Source organism: Rhinoraja longicauda, chromosome 12, assembly GCF_053455715.1.
Source record: "Rhinoraja longicauda isolate Sanriku21f chromosome 12, sRhiLon1.1, whole genome shotgun sequence".
NCBI lineage: Eukaryota > Metazoa > Chordata > Chondrichthyes > Rajiformes > Arhynchobatidae > Rhinoraja > Rhinoraja longicauda.
The window spans coordinates 43,198,539-43,224,337 of NC_135964.1; the positions used below are offsets into that span (position 1 = coordinate 43,198,539).

Below are 25,799 nucleotides of genomic sequence, written 5' to 3' on the forward strand. Positions count from 1 at the left end.
CAAAAATCCACAGGTGTCAAATCCAGCCATTCCCGGTGAGAGGTGGGAGAATCAGAGCGAAAAGAAGAAAGGGGGAAGTTTTAAAAAAAAAACAATTCTCAGCAAAGTCTTGATTTGAAGTTCTAACCCTGCAGCAGAAAATGATCGAGACGTTCTTTCCTTTTCCTTTGAAGTAAGACGGAATGTTTTCCTGTGTCCTGCAGGACATAGACAGAAGTTGGAAGAGCAGAGTAAGAGTGCTGGCCTGGCCTTCTCAGAACGGCTCAGTGAATTAGAGCAGCTTCGTCGCTCGGCCATGAGGCTCAGCCCTCATCACCCCACTACCGCTCCCAACCCACGGCCCTCACTCAACCCCACCACCGTCTTTAACCCTCAGGCACAGACCCAAATGCAAGGTAGGTACACGAGAGCTATACAGAAAGAGGCATGGCAAGTCTAGCTTCGCTGCTAATTCTTTTTTTTTAATTGCTATATTGAACTTTTTTTTTTTAAGTAGCTATGCGATCTGTTATGATATCTGCGGCCTTTCTGGGGTATCTAGTGTGCAGTATTCACGGAGGGTGACGTTGGCAGTGTCATTTGCTGTTTAGTTTAGAGAAATAACTGCTTTGGATCGCTAAGTCCATACTGACCATCGATCACCCTTTCACATGAGTTTTAAGTTATCCCACTGACTCAACCACTCACTACACACTTGGGGCAATCTTACAGAGGCCAATTAACCTACAAACACTCACTTCTTTGGGATGTGGGAGGAAACCAGAGAACCCAGCGGAGACCCACGCAGTCACAGGGAGAACGTGCAAACTCCGCACAAACAGCACCAGAAGTCAGGACCGAACCCGGGTCTCTGGCGCTGTGAGGCAGCAGCTGTGCCACTATGCAGCCCTGATCTGAGATGAATCTGTTGTTGGTTTCAAACAACAACAATATTCTTCTGCTTGTTTAATCCTTCTGCCTTATCAAGGCATGATCAGGCGGTAGAAATATGATGACACACGCCCTTGCAGTGGGGAGCTGAGAATTAGCTGGCAGACTGAAGGATCCTGTTCCACAACCTGTGTCCACTTTATAACACACACACATGACAGTTTAACCATCAGAGTCATTGTCCAACATCCAGTCTAATGTAGATGTGTATAAGTCAACCTTTAACGTAAGATTAAGGATCTGCGTAGAAAAGGGCAAAACACTGTGTGATATGGATATTAATAGGTTTGTAATCAGTATTCAGCACCAGCATATATTTTTCATCTCAAAAGCATTTATCATTAATGTCGAACTGAGCCATTAATTTTGTGATTCTAATAAAATAACATGGCATAACTACAGGACGAAGGTTACATACAGAATAGTCTTTGATTGATACATGCTCAGACAAATAAGCCCTGCACTAAATGCCAATCCTTTGTTTCTTCTAATCCGTCGAAGTGAAAGCACCTGTTCTTTCAGTAAGTTCCCCAAACATGTTGTTACCTGGTAGTGGCCCCAATTGTCACCACATCACACAAATTGACAGATGAAAGGTCACCTTTGTTCCAGAACAGCACAAACACTTTCTTTTCATCACAATTATGTGATTTAATTTGATAGCTCATTTCCCTGGACTAAAGTGGGCACTTTCCAATGAAGCCTTGTGTCGCATAGTTCAGGCTGTTAATATTTCTTCAATTTATCAACATCCCCATTCAAGTGTAATCAAAATGTAAGCATGTGGGTTCTTGACGACGGAGATTCAAGTTACACATTATCTTTTAGACTTCAGTCATACAGCATGGAAACAGGCCCTGCGGCCCACCGGGTCCGCGCTGACCAGCGATTACCCAATGCGCAACACTATCCTACACACCAGGGACAATTTAAAATTTTACCAAAGCCAATTAACCTACAAATCTGCATGTTTGTGCAGTGTGGGAGGAAACCGGAGCACCCGGAGAAAACCCACGCAGGTCACAGGGAGAACCCACAAACTCCATAAGGATAGGTGCCGTTGTCAGGCCCGAACCTGGATCTCTGGCGCTGTAAGCCAGGCAACAGCTCTGTCACTGTGCCACTGTGCCACCCTAAAGTTGATTATGTTCTTCTAATGTGCTGATAGAAAATGCTTAACTGTTGCGTAAGTTGTCAGTGAAATTCCGCCAACCTCCTCTGGAACACAGCTTATGTTCTTGCCGTGCTCTCTTGATGGTACTCTGCTTTCTCAGATGCAAGAAGATATACCGATTCCCCTGGGTTTAAATCTCCCTCTCCCTCAGTTACCAACATGGTGTCCTTATGTGGAATTGATGTGACAATTCATCATTTCTTTGCTTTGCAATATCTTGTCTCTGTTCAACAGTTTCTGCTTTTAACACTATTAGACACAGCAGAATTAGCCCATTCGACCCACTGACTGCTCTGCCATTCCAACATGGCTGATCTATTTTCCAATGCAGGACACGTACCTGCACCAATCCCCTTCTTCCTGTACAACTCCAGTCTCACGCACATCCCCTTTTGTCTGCCAGTTTAATTGCTGCATACCTTTCATCTGAATCATCCTTGTTTGGAATCTTTCTAAACACTGAACAGGCTACTGATAGCACTAACAGTCACTGCATGGAAAGACTACTTTAACAAAGAGACATTTTAAACATCGACTCATTTCTGCAACATCTCCACATGTGGCTACGAAACTAAAGATCTTTATCACAGTAACTGAAGCAACAGCACCTGAATCGTCTACATATCATCTACACGATCCGTTCAGTTTAGTTTAGTTTAGAGATGGGGCGTGAAAACAAGCCCTTTAGCCCACCGTGATAACGCTGATCAGCAATCCCCGCACACCAACGCTATCCTGCGCACACGAGGGACATTAACTTGTAGGCTAATTGACTTGGTATAATTGTAAATTGTCCCTGGTGTGTGTAGGATAGTGCCAGTGTGCGGGGATCGTTGGTCGGTGGGGACTCAGTGGGCCAAAGAGCCTGTTTCCATGTTGTGTCTCTAAACTAAAACCAAATCTACTATTTTTTGTTATTTTGGGTCACCTTGCTCTTGCATGTAACATGTAGTCCAAAGAAAATAGTTGAGTCTCCTGTAGTGTTTTTGGAAAGCCTAGTCTAACATCCTGAGACTGCAATATTCAATATTGGAAGTGCATCATAGATCTTACTTTGATTAAATCAATTCCGAGAGAAAGGAATTACTTAATTATACTTGGTGGGCCATACATAGTGAACCGGCAGTGAGAATGGTTGCTATTTAAGCTAAGATGATTAAACTTGAATTTTTCATCCATATATATCTTGTCAGCATGTACCATAAGGGATAGGACTTTAGGCAAGGACTTAAAAGCCAGATCAAATCATAAACTGTTACACATCTAGGCAAGGAGGGGAAAACTTGGAGATAACTTATTTTAATTCCAATAACCATTAAGTTCGCACCATTCTTTTGTTCTACTTATCCAAAATCAATGTGTTTCGAGTTTCATAAAATATTTTAAAAATGTCTTCATAAAATCATTCAGATTTTATCTGCAGGGATTCTTTTCTATTTAAACCGGAAAAGCAGTTTTTGAAGCAATGCTTTTTTTTTCACTGGACTGACTTCAAATTGGATAATTTAAATCATATGTAAAAAGAGAAATGGGAGCAGCTTTTATTATCAAGCCGTTAATATCTTTTTTATGAATGGACTTGCAAGAGCTGGCTAAACTAATGCAAGCTACTCCAACAAGTCATATTTGCTGATTAAATTAATCACATCTGTACGGCAGAATCATAGGGAAATTCATGTGTTGGTGATTTTTACATCAGCGTGTGTAACTGGAGTGCTTCCTCTGCTTACTGTGTATTGTTTCTTCAAGAAGTAGGGGGAAAAAAGAGAGGCGACATCTGAAAGCTTGCTGTCTTCCCAAATATTTTCTTCCCAATTCCTTTCCTCGCTCGCCTTGCCTCCCTACAGAGATGGCCCGTACCAGGGTGTGGTCTTCTGACTCTGATTTGTCCTCAGAGACCACTTTCCAAAATATCATTTCTCAAACAACAGTGAAGGTTGGCGGTCTGTTTTATCTGAGAGGACATCATCACCGAGACTAATCCCATCCACACATGTGTTCCCCAGAAGAGGTTTGGATTGCAGCCTGGGCAAGGGGAATAAAAACTGACTTTTTATTTAACCCCTGCCAGCACAAAAGCAGAGGTGTAGCGCCAACCCATGCCCGCCCACCCACACCCATTTTGTGGCTGCAAGTTACGTGTATTGAGGGGTAATATCAATACTTCTTTTGACATTAAGGGAAGCAGAGGAAATGGGAATTGATTGGGAGAGTTGACAAGGAACGAAGGCAGGCACGGTCTTACTGAATGGAGCCCCGGGCTGGAAGGAGTCATGTGGCCAACTCCTTCTTCGAGTCTCATGTACCTGTTTTTGATTTTCCGTGCAAAAACATTATTTAGCCCAAGCAGAAATTTTGCCATTGTCTGCACTACACACACGAAGAAGTAATATATGCATTTTTAACTCTGCTTCTGAAGTACAGCTGCTGACAGCACTGGAACCAAATTTCAGGAACGCGGCTGAGCGAAGAGGCAAACTTCAACCCCCAATACATCAACTCTTGAGATTTCAGAAAGCCATGTCCAGGGATTTTTATCAATGCGATTTACAATTGGGTTTCAGATAGGTGTTCATTTGCCTTGGAAGGAGGGCTGAAGCACAGCTGGCATGATGCCTGGTGTAATTATTGCAGACAGTCGGCAGATATAGCCCAAGTGGGAGTGTTTGTGAGTGTGTGAATGTGTGAGTGAATGTGTATGTCTGTGAGAGTGTTGGGTGTGTTTCTGAGAATGATTGTGTCGATCTGTGTCTGTGTACGTGTACTTGTGGGCTTATGTCTGTATGAGTGTGCACAGTATATGTGAATGTGTGTATGTGAGTGTATAGGGCTGGAGCTGAGTGTGTATGTGAGTGTCTTTGTGTGCGTGCCCATCTGTGTATGTCTCTGTTTGTGTGTGTCTGTTTGTGTGTGTCTGTTTGTGTGTGTCTATGGTTGTGTGTGTGTGTGTGTGTGTGTGTGTGTGTCTGTATGTGTGTGTGTGTTTGTGTGTGTCTATGGTTGTGTGTGTCTATGTTTGTGTTTGTGTTTGTGTTTGAAAACGGATGTGTCAGTCTGAGTGAATGTGTCTGTCGTGACAGTGAGTGTGTTTATGACTGAGTGTATTTCTGAGTGTGTTTGTGTGCTTGGCTGAGTGTGTGTGGCTGTGTTGGTGTATTTGTGTGTGTGTGTGTGTGTGTGTGTGTATGAGAACGGATGTGTCTGTGCGAGTGAATGTGTGTGTAGTGACGGTGAGTGTGTTTATGACTGAGTGTATTTCTGAGGTTGTTTGTGTGTGTGCTTGGCTGAGTGTGTGTGTCTGTGTTGGGGTATTTGTGTGTGTGTGTGTGTGTGCTTGGCTGAGTGTGTGTGTCTGTGTTGGGGTATTTGTGTGTGTGTGTGTGTGTGTGTGAGGCAGATGAGCTTTGATTTGCTGACTCCCCAGCTGACTGCAGCAACAGCACAGGATGGCTGCTACATGTTTTTGCTCAACGTTTTGGCTGAGATCCACGTCTTGGCTCGGTGTCAACTCAAACCTAACACCTGTCTGAGACAATGAGCAGCTTGTTAGTTGCTTGGGTCATGGGGGTCATATTTGGCAGCTAAAGGAAAAGGGGATTCAAAAGCAGAATTATAAGGTAGCTGGCTGTATATTTTGAGGTAGACTTCTTAACGCTGATTCACATTCAGCCTGCATTCTGGCACATTCTAACCTCGAAAGTCATCATGGTAGCTTCTCGGAGCCAAAAGTCGTTCGCCCTTTTGTTCAGTTCCTGACTATTCTGGGCAATCTTTCTCAACCCAAGAAATCAATTCTTTGGGCACTCATTCCTGCGGCTAGTGGACTTGCACAAAATGGTTGCCAAGTGCCGCAGCATCTCAGACTCATTCACTGTGTACGAGTGTCAGGGGTTGTGGGGAGAAGGCAGGAGAATGGGGTCAAGAGGGAGAGATAGATCAGTCATGATTGAATAGTACAGTACACCTGAGGGGCCGAATGGCCTAATTCCGGTCCTATAACTATGAGCCTATGTACGTGGCAGCCCAGGGTGTTTGTGGCAAATGTCTTAAATACAATGTTTCCTTGACCAGCAAAGTTGTTTATGTTCTCCTGGGTCGAGGGGAGGGCTGTAGGTGGATGGTTGTGTCTTTGGAAGGGCAGCTGCAGCATGGACAACTTGCTGTGATTTGGGTTCAAAGTGATGAAGTCTGCAGATAAAAGATGGAGAATATACTGATTTTTATGGGAGAGATAAATAGATTCTTGATTAGTACGGGTTTTGGGGGTTAAGGGGAGAAGGCAGGAGAATGGGGTTAGTAGGGAGAGATAGATCAATCATGATTGAATGGCAGAGTAGACTTGATGGGCCGAATGGCCTTATTATAATCCTATACCTTATAAATTTATGAACACGGCAGTCCGGGTGTTTGTGGCAAATGTCTTAAAAACAAGGTTTCCATGTGGCCTGTCCAGAATACTGCCAAAGATGACCTTCCCCCTGAATATGTGTAGGAAAATGACTGCAGATGCTGGTTCAAATTGAAGGTAGACACAAAATGCTGGAGTAACGCAACGGGTCAGGCAGCATCTCAGGAGAGAAGGAATGGGTGAGTTTTGGGTGGAGACCCTTCTTCGGACTGATGTCAGGGGAGGGGGCGGGACATAGGATGTAGTAGGACACAGGAAGACAGTAGGAGAACTGGGAAGGGGGGGGGGGGGGGGAGAGAGGGACAGAGGACCTATCTGAAGTTAGAGAAGTAAATGTTCATACCGTTGGGGTGTAAACAGCCCAAGCGAAATATGAGATGCTGTTCCTCCAATTTGCGCTGGGCCTCACTATGACAATGGAAGAGGCCCATGACAGAAATGCCATTCTGGGAGTGGGAGGGGGAGTTGAAGTGCTAAGCCACCGGGAGATCAGGTTGGTTAAGACGGACTGAGCGAAGGTGTTGAGCGAAATGATCGCCGAGCCTGCGTTTGGAGTCCCCCTGAATATGACTCTAATGTCTTCCATTCTAGTCAGGAAGCCAGGTACGATTGTGCTTGCGCACCAAGCAATGGTTTAAGGATGTTGATGCTGTTATTAAATAACCAATCAGAATTACGTCAGTCTATCATTAAAATAGTGGGTGTTGTCAAATTAGCTCTAAAAGAATTTAAACCACAAATTAAGATTAAAATATTTTTTATATTTCCTGGAAACTTTGTCCTGATGAATTACAGGCGCCAGTAGGAGATCACTCTTTAGCCCACGCAGATTTTTTAATTGGCAACACTTAATGTTCGAGCATAGATACTCCCTTGTCTCACTCATGCACCCTGATGCTGGATAGTAGTGACAGGCCTATCAATCCACATGTCCAGGCTTACTGGCCCAATAAGGGTAAGAAAATGAGGAACAAACTGCAGGCTACTCAGGGTTATATACCGACAGGATCTCAGAAATCAGGACTTTAGTTTTTGAGGTACAGCATGGAAACAGGCCCTTCAGCCCATTGAGTCTGCACTGACCAACAATCACCCATAAATTAGTTTACCCGACATACTAGGGACAATTTAGAGAATCCAATAAACCTTGCAAACCTGTGTGTCTTTGGAATGTGGGAGGAAACCGGAGCATCCGCGGTAAACGTCGTAAATCCGTTCAGAGAGCACCCGTAGTCAGGATCGAACCTGGGTCTCTGGTGCAATAAGGCAGCTGCTCTACCACTGCACCACCCTGATGCCAAACTCCCTCAGCAGTATAGAGGTGCCAGTGTTGCAAAACTTGTGAAAACACAAGATGAACCAACATGTTCAACATAATACAATCTCAATAGACAATAGACAATAGGTGCAGGAGTAGGCCATTCAGCCCTTCGAGCCAGCACCGCCATTCAATGCGATCATGGCTGATCACTCTCAATCAGTACCCCGTTCCTGCCTTCTCCCCATACCCCCTCACTCCGCTATCCTTAAGAGCTCTATCCAGCTCTCTCTTGAAAGCATCCAACGAACTGGCCTCCACTGCCTTCTGAGGCAGAGAATTCCACACCTTCACCACTCTCTGACTGAAAAAGTTCTTCCTCATCTCCGTTCTAAATGGCCTACCCCTTATTCTTAAACTGTGGCCCCTTGTTCTGGACTCCCCCAACATTGGGAACATGTTTCCTGCCTCTAATGTGTCCAATCCCCTAATTATCTTATATGTTTCAATAAGATCCCCCCTCATCCTTCTAAATTCCAGTGTATACAAGCCTAATTGCTCCAGCCTTTCAACATACGACAATCCCGCCATTCCGGGACCCTTTTTCAGACTGGATGATAGGTCAGAACCACTCTCCAATTGGTGATAGGATGGCTATTGCCTGATAATAGCTGGAAAGAAACTGTCCCTGAAACTGAATAATGATTGGAGAGGAATAGATCAGGTCAACGCACAGAGAATCTTGCCCAGAGTAGGGAAATCGAGAACCAGAGGACATAGGTTTAAGGTGAGGGGGGGAAGATTTAATAGGAACCTGAGGGGTAACTTTTCACGCAAAGAGTGGAGGGTGAATGGAACGAGCTGGCGGAGGAGGCAGTTGAGGAGGCAGGTGCTATCGCAACGTTGAAGAAACATTTAGACAGGTACATTAATAAAGTAAGTTTAGAGGGATTATGAGCCAAACGCAGGCAGATGGGCTAATGTAGATGGGACAGTTGAGAACAGTTGAGTCAGATTTCAAAGTTCTGAACTTCATTTGACAACCTGAAACAAAAACTGGTACCAAGTGCACAGAGGAACCCAGCCAGAGTTCAGGAGCAGAGTTGCGATAACAAGAGACATCAGGAGGGATGACTGATAGATCCACAGAAATTCTCACAGAGCATGGGAATGTTTCTTTGGGTCTGTTCAGTCATTTATTAATGCCAGAATCTAGGTGTGGTATTTTATCAGATTACAAGGATTAAGCACTTTTCCCAAGGCGTAATTATATTCCCATTTTGGCAACAAATTATGTTTTTAAACTATTTAGTATTTATTTCTTGCATAGATTGAAAATACTAAGGTTTGGTTCTAACCTTAGATGTGAAATATAGGCAGGATACATCTTGGTGCTGGCTCTACTTGTCAGCAATTCACACGGCAGTGTAGAAAGCAGATCTCAATTTTTTTAAAGTTATGCTAAACCTTCACTCTGTACAGCACTAAGGCTCAACTTGACCCTAAACATTCAGCAGATCTGGTTTACACACAGTGACTTTTTGCTTAAATTAGATCGGCATTGTTACGGGAAGGACACGCTTCATTAAACACCAGTAATCTGCTCCTCAACCTTCTGAGAAAGGCGATGCACTCTGAGACACCCCGACCTTGGTCGAAGGATGTTGCAACGCACAGTCAGGCTGCATGGTAGAGAGGGAGAGTTAGCTCATGAATTCACTCACATGGACATGGAAGTCCTGGTCACTGATGAACATGGAAGAGGGAGGAGGGTCAGTGTGGATGGGACACTCAGAGATCAGCAACGATACTTGATTGGTAAGGGTTATGTGGAGACGGCAGGAGAACGGGGTTGAGAGGGAAAGATAGACCAGCCATGATTGAATGGCGGAATAGACTCAATGGGCCAAATGGCCTACTTCGGGAGCGAAGCGGGTACCCAGCGGGGAGGGCATCCCGATCAAAAGGGGACCTGATGGGGTGGGGAGGGGGGGTGGGGGTGGGGAGGCTGCTGCCCTGTGCGGTGGCAAGCAGAAGATAGGGAAGGGAAATCGGTCTGTTTGGTGAACGATTGTCGCTTTGCAGGCAGCAGAAATGTGGCAAAATTTGTGTACTGAGGTCTGCTACGTGACTTTACCGGGTTGTACGCATAACAAAGCATTTCACTGTACCTCGGTACATGTAAAATAAAGTATCATTGAATCATTGGTGAACTTATGAGTCTGGCTGGCAGGAGAAGACTACATTTCCCCAATGAATGGAGGATGTACAAATTAAAGTTATGAACGCCGGTGAACTGCTGCAATGAGTAATTTCTGCAAGTGGGTCAGGGGTTGATTCATGTGTTACAACTAGTGTAGAGGGCCCAGCAAACGTGGATGTGAGGGGTTATAATGACCCATTGGCTTCTCTAGCCTCATCAATGGGAGGGGAGGTGGGGTGGGGTTGTGTCGGTGTTAAATGTTGGAGGGGACAGAATGGCCAGCCAGTAGAGCTGCTGCCTCACTCACAGCGCCAGAGACCCGGGTTCGACCCGGCACAGCCTCTCGGCTGCTGTCTTTGTGGAGTTCGCACCTTCTCCCTGTGATTGTGTGGGGTTTCCTCCGGGTGTTCCCCCTTTCCTCTCACATCCCCAAAAGCGTGCGGGTTGGTAGGTTCATTGCCCTGTGTGTAAAAAAAAAAGTGTAGGGAGTGAATGTGAATGTGCATGTTGGATAACATCGAACTGGTGTGAACGGGCGATCGATGATCGGCATGGAGCCCAAAATGGCCCCATTGTTGGCTGGGGAAGAGGAGATAACGAAAGGATACAAGGACAATAGTCAATAGACAATAGGTGCAGGAGGAGGCCATTTGGCCCTTCGAGCCAGCACCGCCATTCAATGTGATCATGGCTGATCATTCTCAATCAGTACCCCGTTCCTGCCTTCTCCCCACACCCCCTGACTCCGCTATCCTTAAGAGCTCTATCTAGCTCTCTCTTGAATGCATTCAGAGAATTGGCCTCCACTGCCTTCTGAGGCAGAGAATTCCACAGATTCACAACTCTCTGACTGAAAAGGTTGTTTTTTTTGCGAACAGTGGAACTAGTAAGACGACTAGAGTGGAGTAGTAGTGTGTGTGGGGGTGGGGGGAGAAGAGAAGAGAGAAGAAAGTTAGAGAGATTAATGCTGATACCGCTGGGCTGTAAACTGCCCAAGTGCAATATGAGGTGCTGTCTGTTCCACTTATCTTTGTCGCGCCCCCATCTCGCTTTATCCAGCTTTATGGTCCCTGCTACAATCAATCTGAAGCAGGCTCCCGACCCAGAACGCCGTCTACCCACTGGCTCCCCAGATGCTGCCTGACCCGCTGAGTCACTCCAGCGTTTTGTCTTTTGCTCAAGAATCCGGCGCCCGCAGTTGCTCGTGACTCCCGGCAATATGCATTGCTCACTAGGGAGGTCCAGGGTGGATGCGCTGTCTCAGAAGGCATTTGGAGAGTCAATTCACGACGCGCCCTACCCTTTGGTGTCTAAATGCAGAGTCCACAGCCAGACATTACATTAACAAATGCCTCCAGTGCTGCTACCTTGCCGCCAACGAGGCGCGCGTTGAATAAGAATCTAACACTCAAATGCTGAATAAATCTCCTCCCGTTGCTTGTGGACTTGGTGGGTGCCCGAGCAACGTGTTCTGGAGTTGCTCAGTCATGTCCCCCCCCTGCCTGATGTCGGAGTGCAGCCCTTTCAGAGGCGACAACGGCAAGAGGGCAGAGTTGCTGCCTTACAGCACAACAGACCCGGGTTCGATCCTGTCTGCGGATGCTGTCTGCACGGAGTTTGTACATCCCCAACCCGTGACCCGCGTGGGTTTTTTTAATCTCCGGGAGCTCCGGTTTCCTACCACACTCCAAAGACCCACAAGTAATGAAGGTTAATTGGCTTTGGTAAAATTGTAAATTGTCCCTCGTGTGTGTGTGTGTGTGTGTGTGTGTGTGTGTGTGTAGGATAGTGTTCGCGGGGGTCGCTGATCTCCGTGGGCTTAAGGGTCTGTTTCCGCGCTGTATCTCTAAACGGAACTTTAACAAAAAGATTACCGCAACGTGCTTCCAGCTGCGGCGACTGTTCAACGACGTATCATTGCCCCGGGTCTTGTGTTGCATGAGTAGTGAATCAGTAAACCACCGTCTATAGCTGACAAGGTGTCAGACACGTGGGCGTGAATTGCGAAACGAGAACATGCGAGTGTCAGAATCGTTGAGAACTACACTGGGAATGTCCTGATGGGCGCAATTTTATCTGGAAACAATTTCCCTCGCACTGTGTGTGGGAGGGGAACAGCAGATGCTGCTTTACACCGAAGGCTTGCGCAGAAAGCTGGAGTAACTCAGCGGATCGGTCAGCATCTCGAGAGAAACCGAATCAGGTGTGAAGAAGGGTCTCGACCCGAAACGTCACACATCCTTTTTCTCTCTCCAGAGATGCTGCCTGACCCGCTGAGTTACTCGGCATCTTGTGTCTACCTTGTGTTAACTGGGGTTGTGCGTAAAAAGCGCACATTCGACGCAGCCATATAGACCAGGAAGTGCGGATTGGAGCAGAACTAGACCCTTCGGCCCATCCACTCCAATCCGCCATTCCGGCGAAGCTGAGATATTTTTTCCTCTCAACCCTATTCTCCTGCCGTTTGCCCATAACCTTTGATGCCCTTACCAATCGAGAATCTTTCAATCTCCCCTGTGAAAATCCCCTTGTATTGGCCTCCACCGCCGTCTGTGCCAATGAATTCTACGGATTGGCCGCCCTCTGGCTAAAAAAAAATCCTCACCTTCTCCATTCTAAAGGTCCTTTTATTCTGAGGCTGTGCCCTCTGTTCCAAGACTCCCCCATCTTCCCAGCTGTTATCAGGCAACTGAACCATACTACTAACAACTGGAGAGTTGGAGAGATGTATCTCTAAATCTAAAACAATCTTTTAAAAAAGAGCGGCCCTGAGGTACAATATACCCCTCTGGAGATCCTGAAACTATCTTTAATCGGACTTTATCTTGCATTAAACGTTATTCCCTTGATCGTGCACCTGGACTTTGAGGATGCTCGATTGTAATCATGTGCAGTCTTCCAGTTGACTGGTGAGCACGCAACAAAAGCGTTTCACTGTACCTCGTTACTCATGACAATAGATTAAATTAACTAACGGTCTCGACCCGAAGCGTTACCCATTCTTTCTCTCCAGAGATGCTGCCTGGCCCGCTGAGTTACTCCAGCTTTCTGTGTCTATATTCGGTGTAAACCAGTAGTTCCTTCCGACACAACTAACTTCCATTACTGGAAACATCCTTTCCACGTCCACTTTGTCTGGGGCAGTAGCTGTGGTGATATTTGTTGCACTTCTCCCAGTGGAGACGAGCAGGCAGATAGACAATAGACAACAGGTGCAGGAGGAGGCCATTCAGCCCTTCGAGCCATTACGCCATTCAATGTGATCATAGCTGATCATCCACAATCAGTACCCCGTTCCTGCCCTCTCCCCATATCCCCTGACTCCGCTATCATTAAGAGCTGTATCTAACTCTCTCTTGAAAACATCCAGAGAATTGGCCTCCACTGCCTTCTGAGGCAGAGAATTCCACAGATTTACAACTCTGAGTGAAAACGTTTTTCCCCATCTCCATTCTAAATGGCCTACCCCTTATTCTTAAACTGTGGCCCCTGGTTCTGGACTCCCCCAACATTGGGAACATGTTAGATAGAAGAGGTGTTGTGGAGCTGTATAGCACAGCACCGCATAATATCCCGTCTACAAATGCTTGTTGCTTATTTCCTAACGCTGACTGTCCATACCTGATACAGCATTGAGACGCATTATCACAGATAATGTATACGTATTAGTATCTCTCCATCCTAAACCAAACCGTGAGATTTTATGTGAGTCTGGAGAGTTTCGACCCGAAACGTCATCTATTCCTTTTCTCCAGAGATGCTGCCTGTCCCGCTGAGTTACTCCAGCTTTTTGTGTCTGTCTTCGGTTTATACCAGCACCTGCAGTTCGTTCCAACAGATTTTATGTTCCATTATAGACACAAAATGCTGGAGTAACTCAGCGGGACAGGCGGCATCTCTGGAGAGAAGGAATGTTCCATTGTGTTTTAATGGTAAGCATAAAGTGGGTATCAACGAAGAGATGGGGGAAAAGTAACTAATCGTGGCTAATGTTGACTAATTGGGGCTCAAATGCTTTTGCACTGTTGCTAGAGTTATTTAGTTCATCCAGGATCTCTCTTGCTGTAAATGAACAGATATGAACTGCATCAACCAGGGAATTTTAAAAAAAAACCAGTGGAAGATCTACACCACACTAGAAACCTCCAAGTTTGTTTTGATGGTTGATGACATTGCAATGTTTTGTGGGCTTGTGTTTTGTTTTCCTTTTTAGAAGGTTTCAGTCGTAAAAGAAACCAACACTTTCTACCCTCCTCTCTCCCTGTACAGATACAAGGCACATCCAGCCATCGCCGCCGTGGACCTACGACCAGTCCTACCCTTACCTCGGCCAGATGTCTACGCCCTCTGTTCACCCTGCAACTCCCATCTCCCCCGGCCGGGCAAGCGGCATGCCGACAATCACAGCAGAAATTTCCAGCAGGCTTTCAGGTGAGCGGTAAATCTTAAGCGGTTAGCCCGGGATGATCTGAAGAAGGGTCTCGACTCGAAACATCACTCGTTCTTTCTATCCAGAGATGGTGGCGCAGTGGCAGCGTTGCTTCCTTACAGCGCTGTGAGAGGCGGGTTCAATCCCGACTAGGGGTCTTGTCTGTACAGAGTTTGTACGTTCTTCCCGTGACCGTGCGGGTTTTCTCCCACACGCTCCACAGTACAGGTTTGTAGGTTACAACCTAGAATCATGAGTCTGAAGAAGGGTCTCGACCTGAAACGTCATCCATTCCTTCTCTCCCGAGATGCTGCCTGACCTGCTGAGTTACTCCAGCATTTTGTGAATAAATCGATTTGTACCAGCATCTGCAGTTATTTTCTTATACTGTAGGTTAACTGGCTTGGGTTTGTCTAATTGGTATAAGTGTAAATTGTCCTTAGTGTTACTGTTAACGTCGGCGAGGACACCGCGCTGAATCTCTAAACTAAACCAAACTAAACTAAGGATGCTGCCTGTCCCGCTGAGTTACTCCAGCATTTTGTGTCAAAAACCGGGGGTGATAGAAAGACCCAGCCGAGGCTGCCACCTTGAGCTGATTGCGGGTATTGCAGATTGCATGTGTATATTCGGAGTCAACCGTGGGCAGCGGGCACGTCAGATTAAACTCAAATCAACCAGTCTGAACCGAAGCTGCACCTGTCCATATTCTCCAGAGATGTTACCCGACCCACTGATTTACTCCAGCACTTTGTATCTTTTTTTTAGATTAAATTCTACACTTTCTAAAAAAGACAGCTGTACCGTAGCGCTTGACTATAGACAATAGGTGCAGGAGGAGGCCATTCGGCCCTTCGAGCCAGCACCGTCATTCTCAATCAGTACCCCGTTCCTGCCTTCTCCCCATACCCCCTGACTCCGCTATCCTTAAGAGCTCTATCCAGCTCTCTCGTGAATGCATTCAGAGAATTGGCCTCCACTGCCTTCTGAGGCAGAGAATTCCACAGATTCACAACTGTCTGAGTAGTGATCGGTGTGATATATGCCAATTCTAAAACCTACGGCGTAAGGCACGAATTAAATTAGTACCTTCAAGATAAACTAAATCGAATAGGCTTTAAATCTGAAATAGACGAACAAATAGTGGTTAAAGAAGGCGAACATCGATGTTCTGTAACTTTTCGTACCACTATAAGAAAATAACTGCAGATGCTGGTACAAATCGAAGCATCTGCAGTTATTTTCTTATAGTGGTTCGCGAGCCCGTTAACCTACAATATAAGAAAATAACTGCAGATGCTGGTACAAATCGATTTATTCACAAAATGCTGGAGTAACTTCACAAAATGCTGGAGTAACTCAGCAGGTCAGGCAGCATCTCGGGAGAGAAGGAATGGGTGACGTTTCGGGTCGAGACCCTTCTTCAGACTGACTACCATTATTCGTACCACTATTCTCTCCTCTACCCGGACTTTCAGTCTGAAGAAGGGTTTCGACCCGAAAAGTCTCCAGAGATGCTGCCTGCCCCTGCTGAGTTACTCCAGCATTTTGTGCCTATCTAAGTTGACGGATGAGCGAGGAGTTGGCAAGCTGAGGTTAATTGCCATCTATCTGCACTCCAAATAGTGCCTCGCTGCTGCCTAAACGAACCGGCCTGATGTTGCCGAGTGCGTCAGAGTTTGGCTCGCCCGCCTGTGTCTGTTTCCACAGTCTGGCTCTTCTGATACAGAGAGACACACCTTGTCTGGTAGACTTTGTCACGACTTGTGACCGGAGTAATATTTCCAACTCCCTGCCAAAGCATCATTGTGGAGGATTGCTTTAATTTTGAGACACGTCGAGATTCTGTCTATCCTTGCCTTGTAAGTTGTAAATTGCAAAACAGGCAAAATGTAATGTTGTTTAGTTTCGAGATACAATGCGGAAACAGGCCCTTCGGCCCACCGAGTCCACACCGACCAGCGATCCCAGCACACCTACACTGTCCTGCACACATTAAAGGCAATTTACAATTTTTACCGAAGCCAATTAACGTGCGTCTTTGGAGTGTGGGAGGAAACCAGAGCACCCGGAGAAAACCCCACACGGTCACAGGGAGAACGTACAAACTCCATACAGACAGCACCCGCAGTCAGGGTCGAACGCGGATCTCTGGCGCTGTAAGGCAGCAACTCTACCGCCAGTAAATGAAGGGTGGGGAAATAAAACTGCAGATGCTGTGAATATAACATAACACTGGAAACACTCGGCGGGTCAGGCAGCATCTCTAGAGAAAAGGAATAGGTGACGTTTCTGATCGAGACGATTCATTTTCTCCAGAGATGCTGACTGACCCGCTGAGTTACTCCAGCTTTTTTCTGTCTATCTTCGGTGTAAACCAGCACCTGCAGGTCCTTCTTGTACACTTCAGTGCCAGTTGTGCGCTCGATCCCCGTCTGTCAGTACGAGTTCACTGCGAATACAATGCCAACGCGTGTAATTACTGCAAAACGGGAAGTACTGGAGAAACGCAGCTGGTCAGGCAGCATCTGTTGGCGGGAGATGGGCAGATAACGTTTCAGGACTGGTAGGTCCCGACCCGAAACCTTATCCGTCCTTTTTTACCCTAGAGATTTTGTTTTATTTCAAATATAAAACAAAATCAGTATATGGGCAGACAGCGTTTTGAGTCGGGACCCTTCAAGAATCTGAATTGCAGTAAACGTGGCCACAGATTTGCAGCTAGCAAACCTCCGCGAACCGCACATGTTTACCATATTTATCTTGTATCTTGTAGTCATCACCTCCGAAGAGTACTTCGAAGTTTTCTTTAAAACGCAGAGTGCTGGAGGAACTCAGCGGGTCTGGCAGGCAGCATCTAGGGAGGGAATGAATGAATAGAAAACGTTTCGGGTCCAGACCCCTTTTAATGATCGTCTGTTGATTCCCCCCGCAGATGTTGCCTGGCCTGTTGAGTTCCTCCAGCACTTTGTGTTTTGCTTGAGATTCCAGCATTGGCAGTTCCTCGCGTCTCCTTGTAATTAGTGTTGGCAACCGTTGCGAATAAGTTAACTTATTGACAGCGATTGACAATGGCGAGCGAAAAACGCGGATTGTTAGCAAAACACAAAGTGCTGGAGGAACTCAATGGGGCAGGGAACAATAGACAATAGACTATAGGTGCAGGAGGAGGCCATTCGGCCCTTCGAGCCAGCACCGCCATTCAATGTGATCATGGCTGATCATACTCAATCAGTACCCCGTTCCTGCCTTCTCCCCATACCCTCTGACTCCGCTATCCTTAAGAGCTCTATCCAGCTCTCTCTTGAATTAAGAACGTCTGTGAAGGAAATGGACAGACAGGTCGGGACCCTTCTTCAGTCTGACTGTAATGTGGTGTGTGTGGGGGGTGAACCTGGGAAAGAGAGGCAAGACAAATTTGGGAGATGATAGGTGGATACATAAGATCATAAGAACATGTGATAGGAGCAGAATTAGGCCATTCGGCCCATTAAGTCCATAGAATTGAATAGCGAAAGGCTTGGATAGAGTGGATGTGGAGAGGATGTTTCCACTTGTGGGAGAGTGTAGGACTTGAGGTCATACCCTCAGAATTAAAGGACGTTATTTTAGGAAGGAGATGAGGAGAAATTTCTTTAGTCAGAGGGTGGTGAATGTGTTTTTTTGGGGGGGGTTTTGCCACAGAAGGCCGTGGATATTTTCAAGGCAAGGATAGATAGATTCTTGATTAGTATGTGTGTCAGTGGTTATGGGGAGAAGGGGGTGGGGTTAGGAGGGAGAGATAGATTGGACTTAGACAATAGACAATAGACAATAGACAATAGGTGCAGGACCTAGTAAACCAACGCTGCACGCCCTCAATAGCAAGAATATCCTTCCTCAAATTTGGAGACCAAAACTGCACACAGTACTCCAGGTGCGGTCTCACTAGGGCCCTGTACAACTGCAGAAGGACTTCTTTGCTCCTATACTCAACTGTGGGGGGGGGGGGGGGGGGGGGGGTCTGAAGCCAAAGCAAAGAATGCCGAAGATAGACACAAAGTACTGGAGCAACTTAACGAGTCTGGCAGCATCTTTGGAGAAAGAAAAGGATGAGTGACGTTTCGGGGCGGGACCCTCGAAGCCCCCCGATCCGAAATGTCACCCATCCCCTTTACTCCAGAGATGCTGCCAAACCCGCTGAGTTACTCCATCACTTTGTGTCTGTCTTCCGTATAAACCAGCATCTGCAGTTCCTTTCTACACATAAAGAAAGCCGAAATCGCGGATACTCACTGGGAAGTAGATCAAATGATGATTTATCTTTTTTTTTTAAATGTGAGTTTAGCAATGTCTCTATTAATACGCAGCCCATGACTGACAACCGCTTGTCTGCAGAATGCAGGCGGCCCCGGGAGATGTGGTCACTTTGTGGCGGGACGATGAGGTTTCATGTGGTTGTGATCGACTGGCCACACAGAGTTTCAGTATTTGAAATCCTATCACAACCGCGACGAATTCTGATTAACCCTGGTCTGGCACCAGCGTAAATAACACGAGACCTGCCCGAAGATAGACACAAAATGCTGGAGTAACTCAGTAGCACAGGCAGCATCTCTGGAGAGAAGGAATGGGTCTCAATCCGAAACGTCACCCATTTCTTCTCTCCAGAGATGCTGCCTGTCCCGCTGCGTTATTCCAGTATTTTGTATCATCTTCGGTTTAAACCAGCATCTGCAGTTCCTTCCTACCGATGAAAGATTCACTGCCGCCTCGCATCGACGAGTCCCACGTCTGACCCAGGCTACAAGCACTAAACAAAAAGTGCTGGAGAATTTCAACGGGTCAGACAAGACGACGTTTCAGGAAGGACCCATCTGAAAGTTCCCCGACCAGAAACCTTATACGTCCATTTTCCTCTAGAGATTTTGTTATAATTTTTTTTTAATAACTTTCTTTGTAATAAAACAACGTAAAAAAAACGTGCAAAACACTTAATTATTAGTGTATGCACATTCAATATTGCTCGTGTTAAACTCTTAGCACCCCTTTTCGCTCGGTTTGAGATACAGCATAGAAACAGGCTCTTCGGCCCACCGAGTCCATGCCGACCATCGATCACATTAGTTCGACGTTACCCCATTTTCTCACCCACTCTCTATACATTAGGGGTAATTTGACGGAGGCCAATTGGCCTACAAGCCCGCACGTGTTTTGGGGATGTAGCGGGGAAACTGGAACAGTCACGGGGAGGACGTGCAAACTCCAGTCAGACAGCACCTGGCGCTGTGAGACTGTAGCTCTTCCAGCTGCGCCATTGTGCCGGCCTTGAACTCCTAGCGTCATTGCCCCCTCATGCGCTCCCCAGGAACGAATATCCCTTCCCCTGTTTGAGGGGGGAGGGGGATGGGGGGGGGTCGTCCCCACCGGTCTCAGCATGCCCAATGTCCAGCCGCGGAAGGACCCCAGACCGCAGCGCTTTGTTGTATTTCTGCTCAAGATTCCAGCATCTCTGAGACTACAAGTGACTGGAAGCGCCCAGTTAACATTGTCACTGCTGCCCTGCGGCCTTCTCCTGGGTTTAATCGTCAGTCGTCCTTGCGTTGGCTTCTCGTATCGCTCTCCACGCATTGCTTTGCTCCTTTCTTCACCCAACCATCCCCTCCGCCCACACTCCCCTCCTCTCCCCCGCTTTGAACAAGCTTCTGGTCATGAACCTCAACTTCCTGTTGTGTGTCCTGGTGCCACTTTCTATTTGATACAGCAGCCGGGATGCACTTTGGAGTATTCTTGTTGCTACTTTATAAATACAAGTCGCCATTGCTAAGTTGTATTTATATATTTTACATTGTCAATAAAATTACATTGTGTACAAAACATTGACAATGTAATATGTATATAACAACAATGGCGACGTATATAAGATAACTTTATTCACGATAAAGTCAATGCATATATATACTATATATATATAACGGTGCATTAACTTTATCGTTAAAACATTAACTTTATAAATACACGCCGCCTTTGATAAGATATATATATTACATTGTCAATGTTTTTATATACAATTGATATTGTATTTTCTATACAATAAAACATCTATATATGTATAAAACGAAGCGTTAACTTTTATCGTTAATAAATTAATGTTTTATATATATAAATATATCATATGTGTGTGTGTGTGTGGCGATGCATTAACTTTATCGTTAGTAAAGTCATATATATATATATATATAAATATATATATATGATAACTTTATTAACGATATAAAATCAATGCATATATATACTATATATATACTATATATATATATAACGGTGTATATATATATAACTTTATTAACGATAAAGTGTATATATATATATTTATCGTTAATAAAGTTATATATATATACACCGTTATATATATATATAGTATATATATAGTATATATATATATATATATATATATATATATATATATATATATATATCCAATCTCGACCTACGGTTTATTTCCTCTGATACTTGATACAAACGAGGAAATCCCCCATATTGTGCGTTTGCAAATTGCACAAGGCGTGTGCTTAGCCAGCTGAAGAGTTATGCAGCATTAACGTTTCTTGTTGGAGTTCTCTGCTCCATTGCGACTAGGTCGGAGCGAAAGGTGGTTCATATTTTCTGCTTCGGACAGTATGGCTTGAACCCGTCTTGTTTCACTTCCTTTCCACGATGCATGCGTGCAGCACATTGAGAAATTAAACGGAAGGCATATTCATAGAGCACAGAACCGCACCAAACAGGCCCTTCCGCCCTCAATATCCGGGCCGAACACGATGCCAAGTGACACTAATCTCCACTGCCCGCACTTGATCCATATTCCCTACATAATCATGTGCCTATCGAAAAGGCTCTTCAATATCCTGATTGTATCACTACCACCCCTGGCCACAGTTTAAGAATAAGGGGTAGGCCATTTAGAACTGAGATGAAGAAAAACTTTTTCAGTCAGAGTTGCGAATCTGTGGAATTATCTGCCTCACAAGGCAGTGGAGGCCAATTCTCTGAATGCATTCAAGAGAGAGCTAGATAGAGCTCTTAAGGATAGCGGAGTCAGGGGGTATGTGAAGAAGGCAGGAACGGGGTACTGATTGAGAATGATCAGCCATGATCACATTAAATGGCGGTGCTGGCTCGAAGGGCCGAATGGCCTCCTTTTGCACCTATTGCCTATTGTCTTTCAGATACCCATCACTCTCTGTGTAAAAACAACCTGCCCCGCAGATCCCTTTTAAATGTTGCCACTTTCGTCTTAAAGCTATGTCCTTTAGTCTTTGACATTTTCATCCGGGGAAAGAGATTGGGATGTCGACCCTATCTACGCCTCTCATCATTCTATAAACTTTTCCCTTTTGACTTTTTAGTAAAACGATTTCTGGTGTGTTTATGCATGATGTACCAAATGATGTAGCATGACGAGGCCAGTTCATTGGCTATATTTAAGAGGGAGTTAGATGTGGCCCTTGTGGCTAAAGGGATCAGGGGGTATGGAGAGAAGGCAGGTACGGGATACTGAGTTGGATGATCAGCCATGATCATATTGAATGGCGGTGCAGGCTCGAAGGGCCGAATGGCCTACTGCACCTATTTTCTATGTTTCTAAATGCACAACGTTTCAAAGATTCAGCATGTTCGGGTGATGTTGCGTGTTGTAATGGTGTGAATGTTTAAGTCACCTTGCCTATACATGTCCTCTAGACTTCTCTTGGTGTAAAGAAGGGACTCTGCCCGAAACGTCACCTGCTCCTTTTCTCCAGAGATGCTGCCTGGCCCGCCACGTTACTCCAACACTCCGTGTCCATCTGTAGAGATGCTGTTACTCCAGCATTTAGAGCCTATGGATGCTGCCTGACCCGCCGCGTTACTCCAGCACTCCGTGTCCATCTGTAGAGATGCTGTTACTCCAGCATTTAGAGCCTATGGATGCTGCCTGATCCGCTGAGTTCACGTGTGTAGTGGATTGTCAGCTAACCGAGCTCTTGTTTTTTGTTTTGCAGGGGCGTCGGATCTCACGGCATTTGGGGACCCGAGAATGGGGATCGACCGCCAGTTCTCGGCTCTCCCACCTCTCTCCGACGGCCGCTTTCCAGATCCCCGAATGCACTACCCGGGGGCTTTTGCCTACACGCCTACACCGGTGTCCACCGGGATAGGAATCGGCATGTCAGCCATGACGACCGCGGCGCGCTATCACACCTACCTGCCTCCACCTTACCCGGGCTCCGCCCAGGGTCAGGCCGGCCACTTCCAGACAAGCACATCACCCTATCATCTCTACTACGGCACCTCCACCGGCTCCTACCAGTTCTCCATGATGACCGGCGGGGAGAGGTCGCCACCTCGCCTTCTGCCCGCCTGCACTAACGCCTCCACGGGATCCAGTCTCCTCAACCCAAACCTACCCAGTCAAAGCGACGTGGTGGACGCGAATGGGAGCCACAGCAACTCACCAACAAACATCAGCACCTCGGGGCGGCTTGAAGAAGCCGTGTGGAGACCTTACTAACAAACCGTCCGGCGAGCAATTTCACCTTTGATCGGCCAATTTTCCAAAACAGACCCAATGGACAAGGCCAGAGCTTCGACTGCGAAGAGAGATATCACCACGTTGGTTGGTTACTGCCCTTTAACTTTATGTTGTTTCGCGTCTGCTGCCACCTTATCTTGAAGCAAAAGTTTTAAGTTTATTTCAGCCGAATTGACACTCGCCATCCCTTTTGGGCGGTGGCGCTAATATGATAATATTGAAGTCATCGCTTTCAAGAAGAAAATAGATTCCCAGCCTGTCCTCGTTCGCATCGCAGCCACGGATGGGAATGAGGTGGAGATTTTGTTTGAAAAAAAATAAAATTGTTGTCCTTTCGGCATTAAAGATAAACAGACTGAAGTCGCTTCCAGTCAATGGATTGGAACCAATTTGAACTGCAGAGAATTTCCGTGTCACTAAATCAGTTAGTGATTTTTGTTTTGTCTACTAACACGCCACATTTGGACAGGCGGTCACTGCTACGCACGGGCCAGGAGCATTAACGTCAAAGTGTATTTTTGTACGTTTTCCAAGCATCTTTGGGGTTTTTTAAAACTAAACGTTAACAACACCGGCCTCCTCTGTCCCAAGTATGCGAGAGCAGAGTTCGAACGCCCTGCACACACACACAATGCCTTGAAACACGCCCTTCTCATCGAGTGAAGAGAAAAAACACTCACATTTATTTGATCTATGATCAGATAGCGGTTGAGCTTCGTGCCTGTTTGATACAGAGCAGACTTACCTAAGTGAGATGGAGAGGGGAGGAAATGGATCTTGTACCTTGCAAGACCGTTTACAGGTCGAGGCGGTGTTGATGCTAAACCAAGACACGCCGATGTTGGTACATCTTAAGTCAGTAGTTTTCCTTCCTCGGCCGGCTGTTCCCCCAAAGAGGCACTGCATGCAAATATTGACGTCTGCTCGTTCGCACAACAAATGGTCTAAAAACTACCGGTGGAGTCGAGTAAATAACATTTCCAGATGGTCCCCCGACCGAACCACAGTCGATCTGTTGAGTTTGCAGACGTGAACACGAAATGTGGGGGGAAAAGATGGACAGATAACATTGCAACATCAAAAAGTTCCAGGTGGCGCCAGACACCAGAGGGCAGACGTCCCTGAACCATGCACATTCTACCCAGTTATCGGAATCAACTTCCAAACCAAAAAGGTCGCGGCTTTTATAGTTATCGGTTGAATGTTATTTAATTTGCTTTGTGAGTATCGTTTCATTTGCTGGTCAACAGAGAGAGAGAAAAAAAAGATGATGGCAAAGCAGGACTTTAAATCAGTGTTTCAAAGAGTGGAACACGATTGCGAAGAGGAAGATGTTCGGCTGCAGGCAGCAAATTAGCTGGATTTGTTATTTAAAGCTTGGGTTTCCAAGAATTCCTTGTTTGTTCTTTAAAAACAATATCAAAGGAGCACCGTGTCTATTTGCTACCTTACAGAATTAAGATAAGTCGGCTGTCTTTTACGTGTGTCGCACGAATGGACCATTTACCCGATTCCGATGAACTATAAATATTATCACTTTCTCGAGTCAAGCTTGTTATTGTACTTATATTTGTAAATAAGCAAGAGTTTTTTTTTAAAAGAACCTCCAAGCACCTCATTGCTAGTAAATATACAGACATCACTCCGCTTCACACTGCTCTCAAGTTTCTCTTTTTTTGGTCAAATAATTTTTTTCAATGCCATTCGCAAAACTCTATAGTTTTTTTTTTGTTCTTGTTGTTTTCCGAAACCTAGATATTGTGGGTGTAACAGCACACGCATGTTACAGAAAATCTCTTCCCTGATCACTGCAAATCGCCTTTCCTTTCAGCCCAGCAGATGACTACCGCGGTAAATGATACCCAGGGCGGCTGGACTGCTGCAGGTTCTCTGATGAACATTCATACTCTTTGTACCAAAGTTTCTTGAACGATTTCATAGTTCTGTGGCTGGCTAATAAATTAGTTTGTTGGACAAGTATTGACTTGCATCTGTTTATTAGTCAAGAGTCAAGAGGGTTTTTATTGTCATATGTCCCAGATGGAACAATGCAATTCTTACTGGCAGCAGAGGCAACAGAATATGTAAACATAGTACACTGTAAACAATGTAATAGATGAGAAAAAAAGTTCAGTGTGTGTATATGCACACACGTGCATATGTACACGTAAAAAACAAACAAACAATAATAGTGCAATAATAACAATAACAGTCTATGTAGTTATTTGAGGTTGTAGTGTTCAATAGCCTAATGGCTGTAGGGAAGAAGCTGTTCCTGAACCTGGATGTTACAGTTTTTAGGCTTCTGTACCTTCTTCAGGATGGCAGGGGTGAAATGAGTGTGTGGCCAGGGTGGTGTGAGTCTCTGATGATGCTGGCTGCCTTTTTGAGGCAGCTACTCCGGTAAATCCTTTCGATGGTGGGGAGGTCAGAACCGGTGAAGGACTGGGCAGTGTTCACAATGTTTTGCCATCTTCTTCGCTCCTGGGCATTCAAGTTGCTGAACCAGGCCGCGATGCAACCCAGTCAACATGCTCTCTATTTGTACACCTGTAAATTTCAAGAGAATCTGGTATTTGATTTTTCCTCACCCATTTTCCCCTTCCCTTCTCACCATTGCCTCATTTCTCCTGCCTTTGGTGTCGTTAGGTTCCCTGCCACCTTAAAAACCAGTTATAGAAGCCAGCAGGTAACCTCACATCTAAAACATAAGTGCATAAATTCTTGTAATAGGAGCAGAATTAGATTATTCGACCCATCAAGTCTACTCTGCCATTCAATCATGGCTGATCTTTCTTTCCCTCTTGACCCCATTCTCCTGCCTTCTCGCCATAACCCCTGACACT

General features: G+C 45.7%; 1 protein-coding gene across 1 annotated transcript in view; it reads left to right on the plus strand.

Annotated features, from left to right (window-relative positions):
* runx1 (RUNX family transcription factor 1) overlaps window positions 1-24,917 on the plus strand; it is a 182,643-nt gene extending 157,726 nt beyond the window's left edge. Inside the window, exons 6-8 of the mRNA XM_078408774.1 lie at window positions 204-395; window positions 14,243-14,404; window positions 22,424-24,917. Coding sequence (XP_078264900.1) covers window positions 204-395; window positions 14,243-14,404; window positions 22,424-22,932 — 863 coding nt within the window. The 3' untranslated portion in view covers window positions 22,933-24,917. The remainder of the gene's footprint in view (window positions 1-203; window positions 396-14,242; window positions 14,405-22,423) is intronic.
* The last annotated feature ends 882 nt before the right edge of the window (window positions 24,918-25,799 follow it).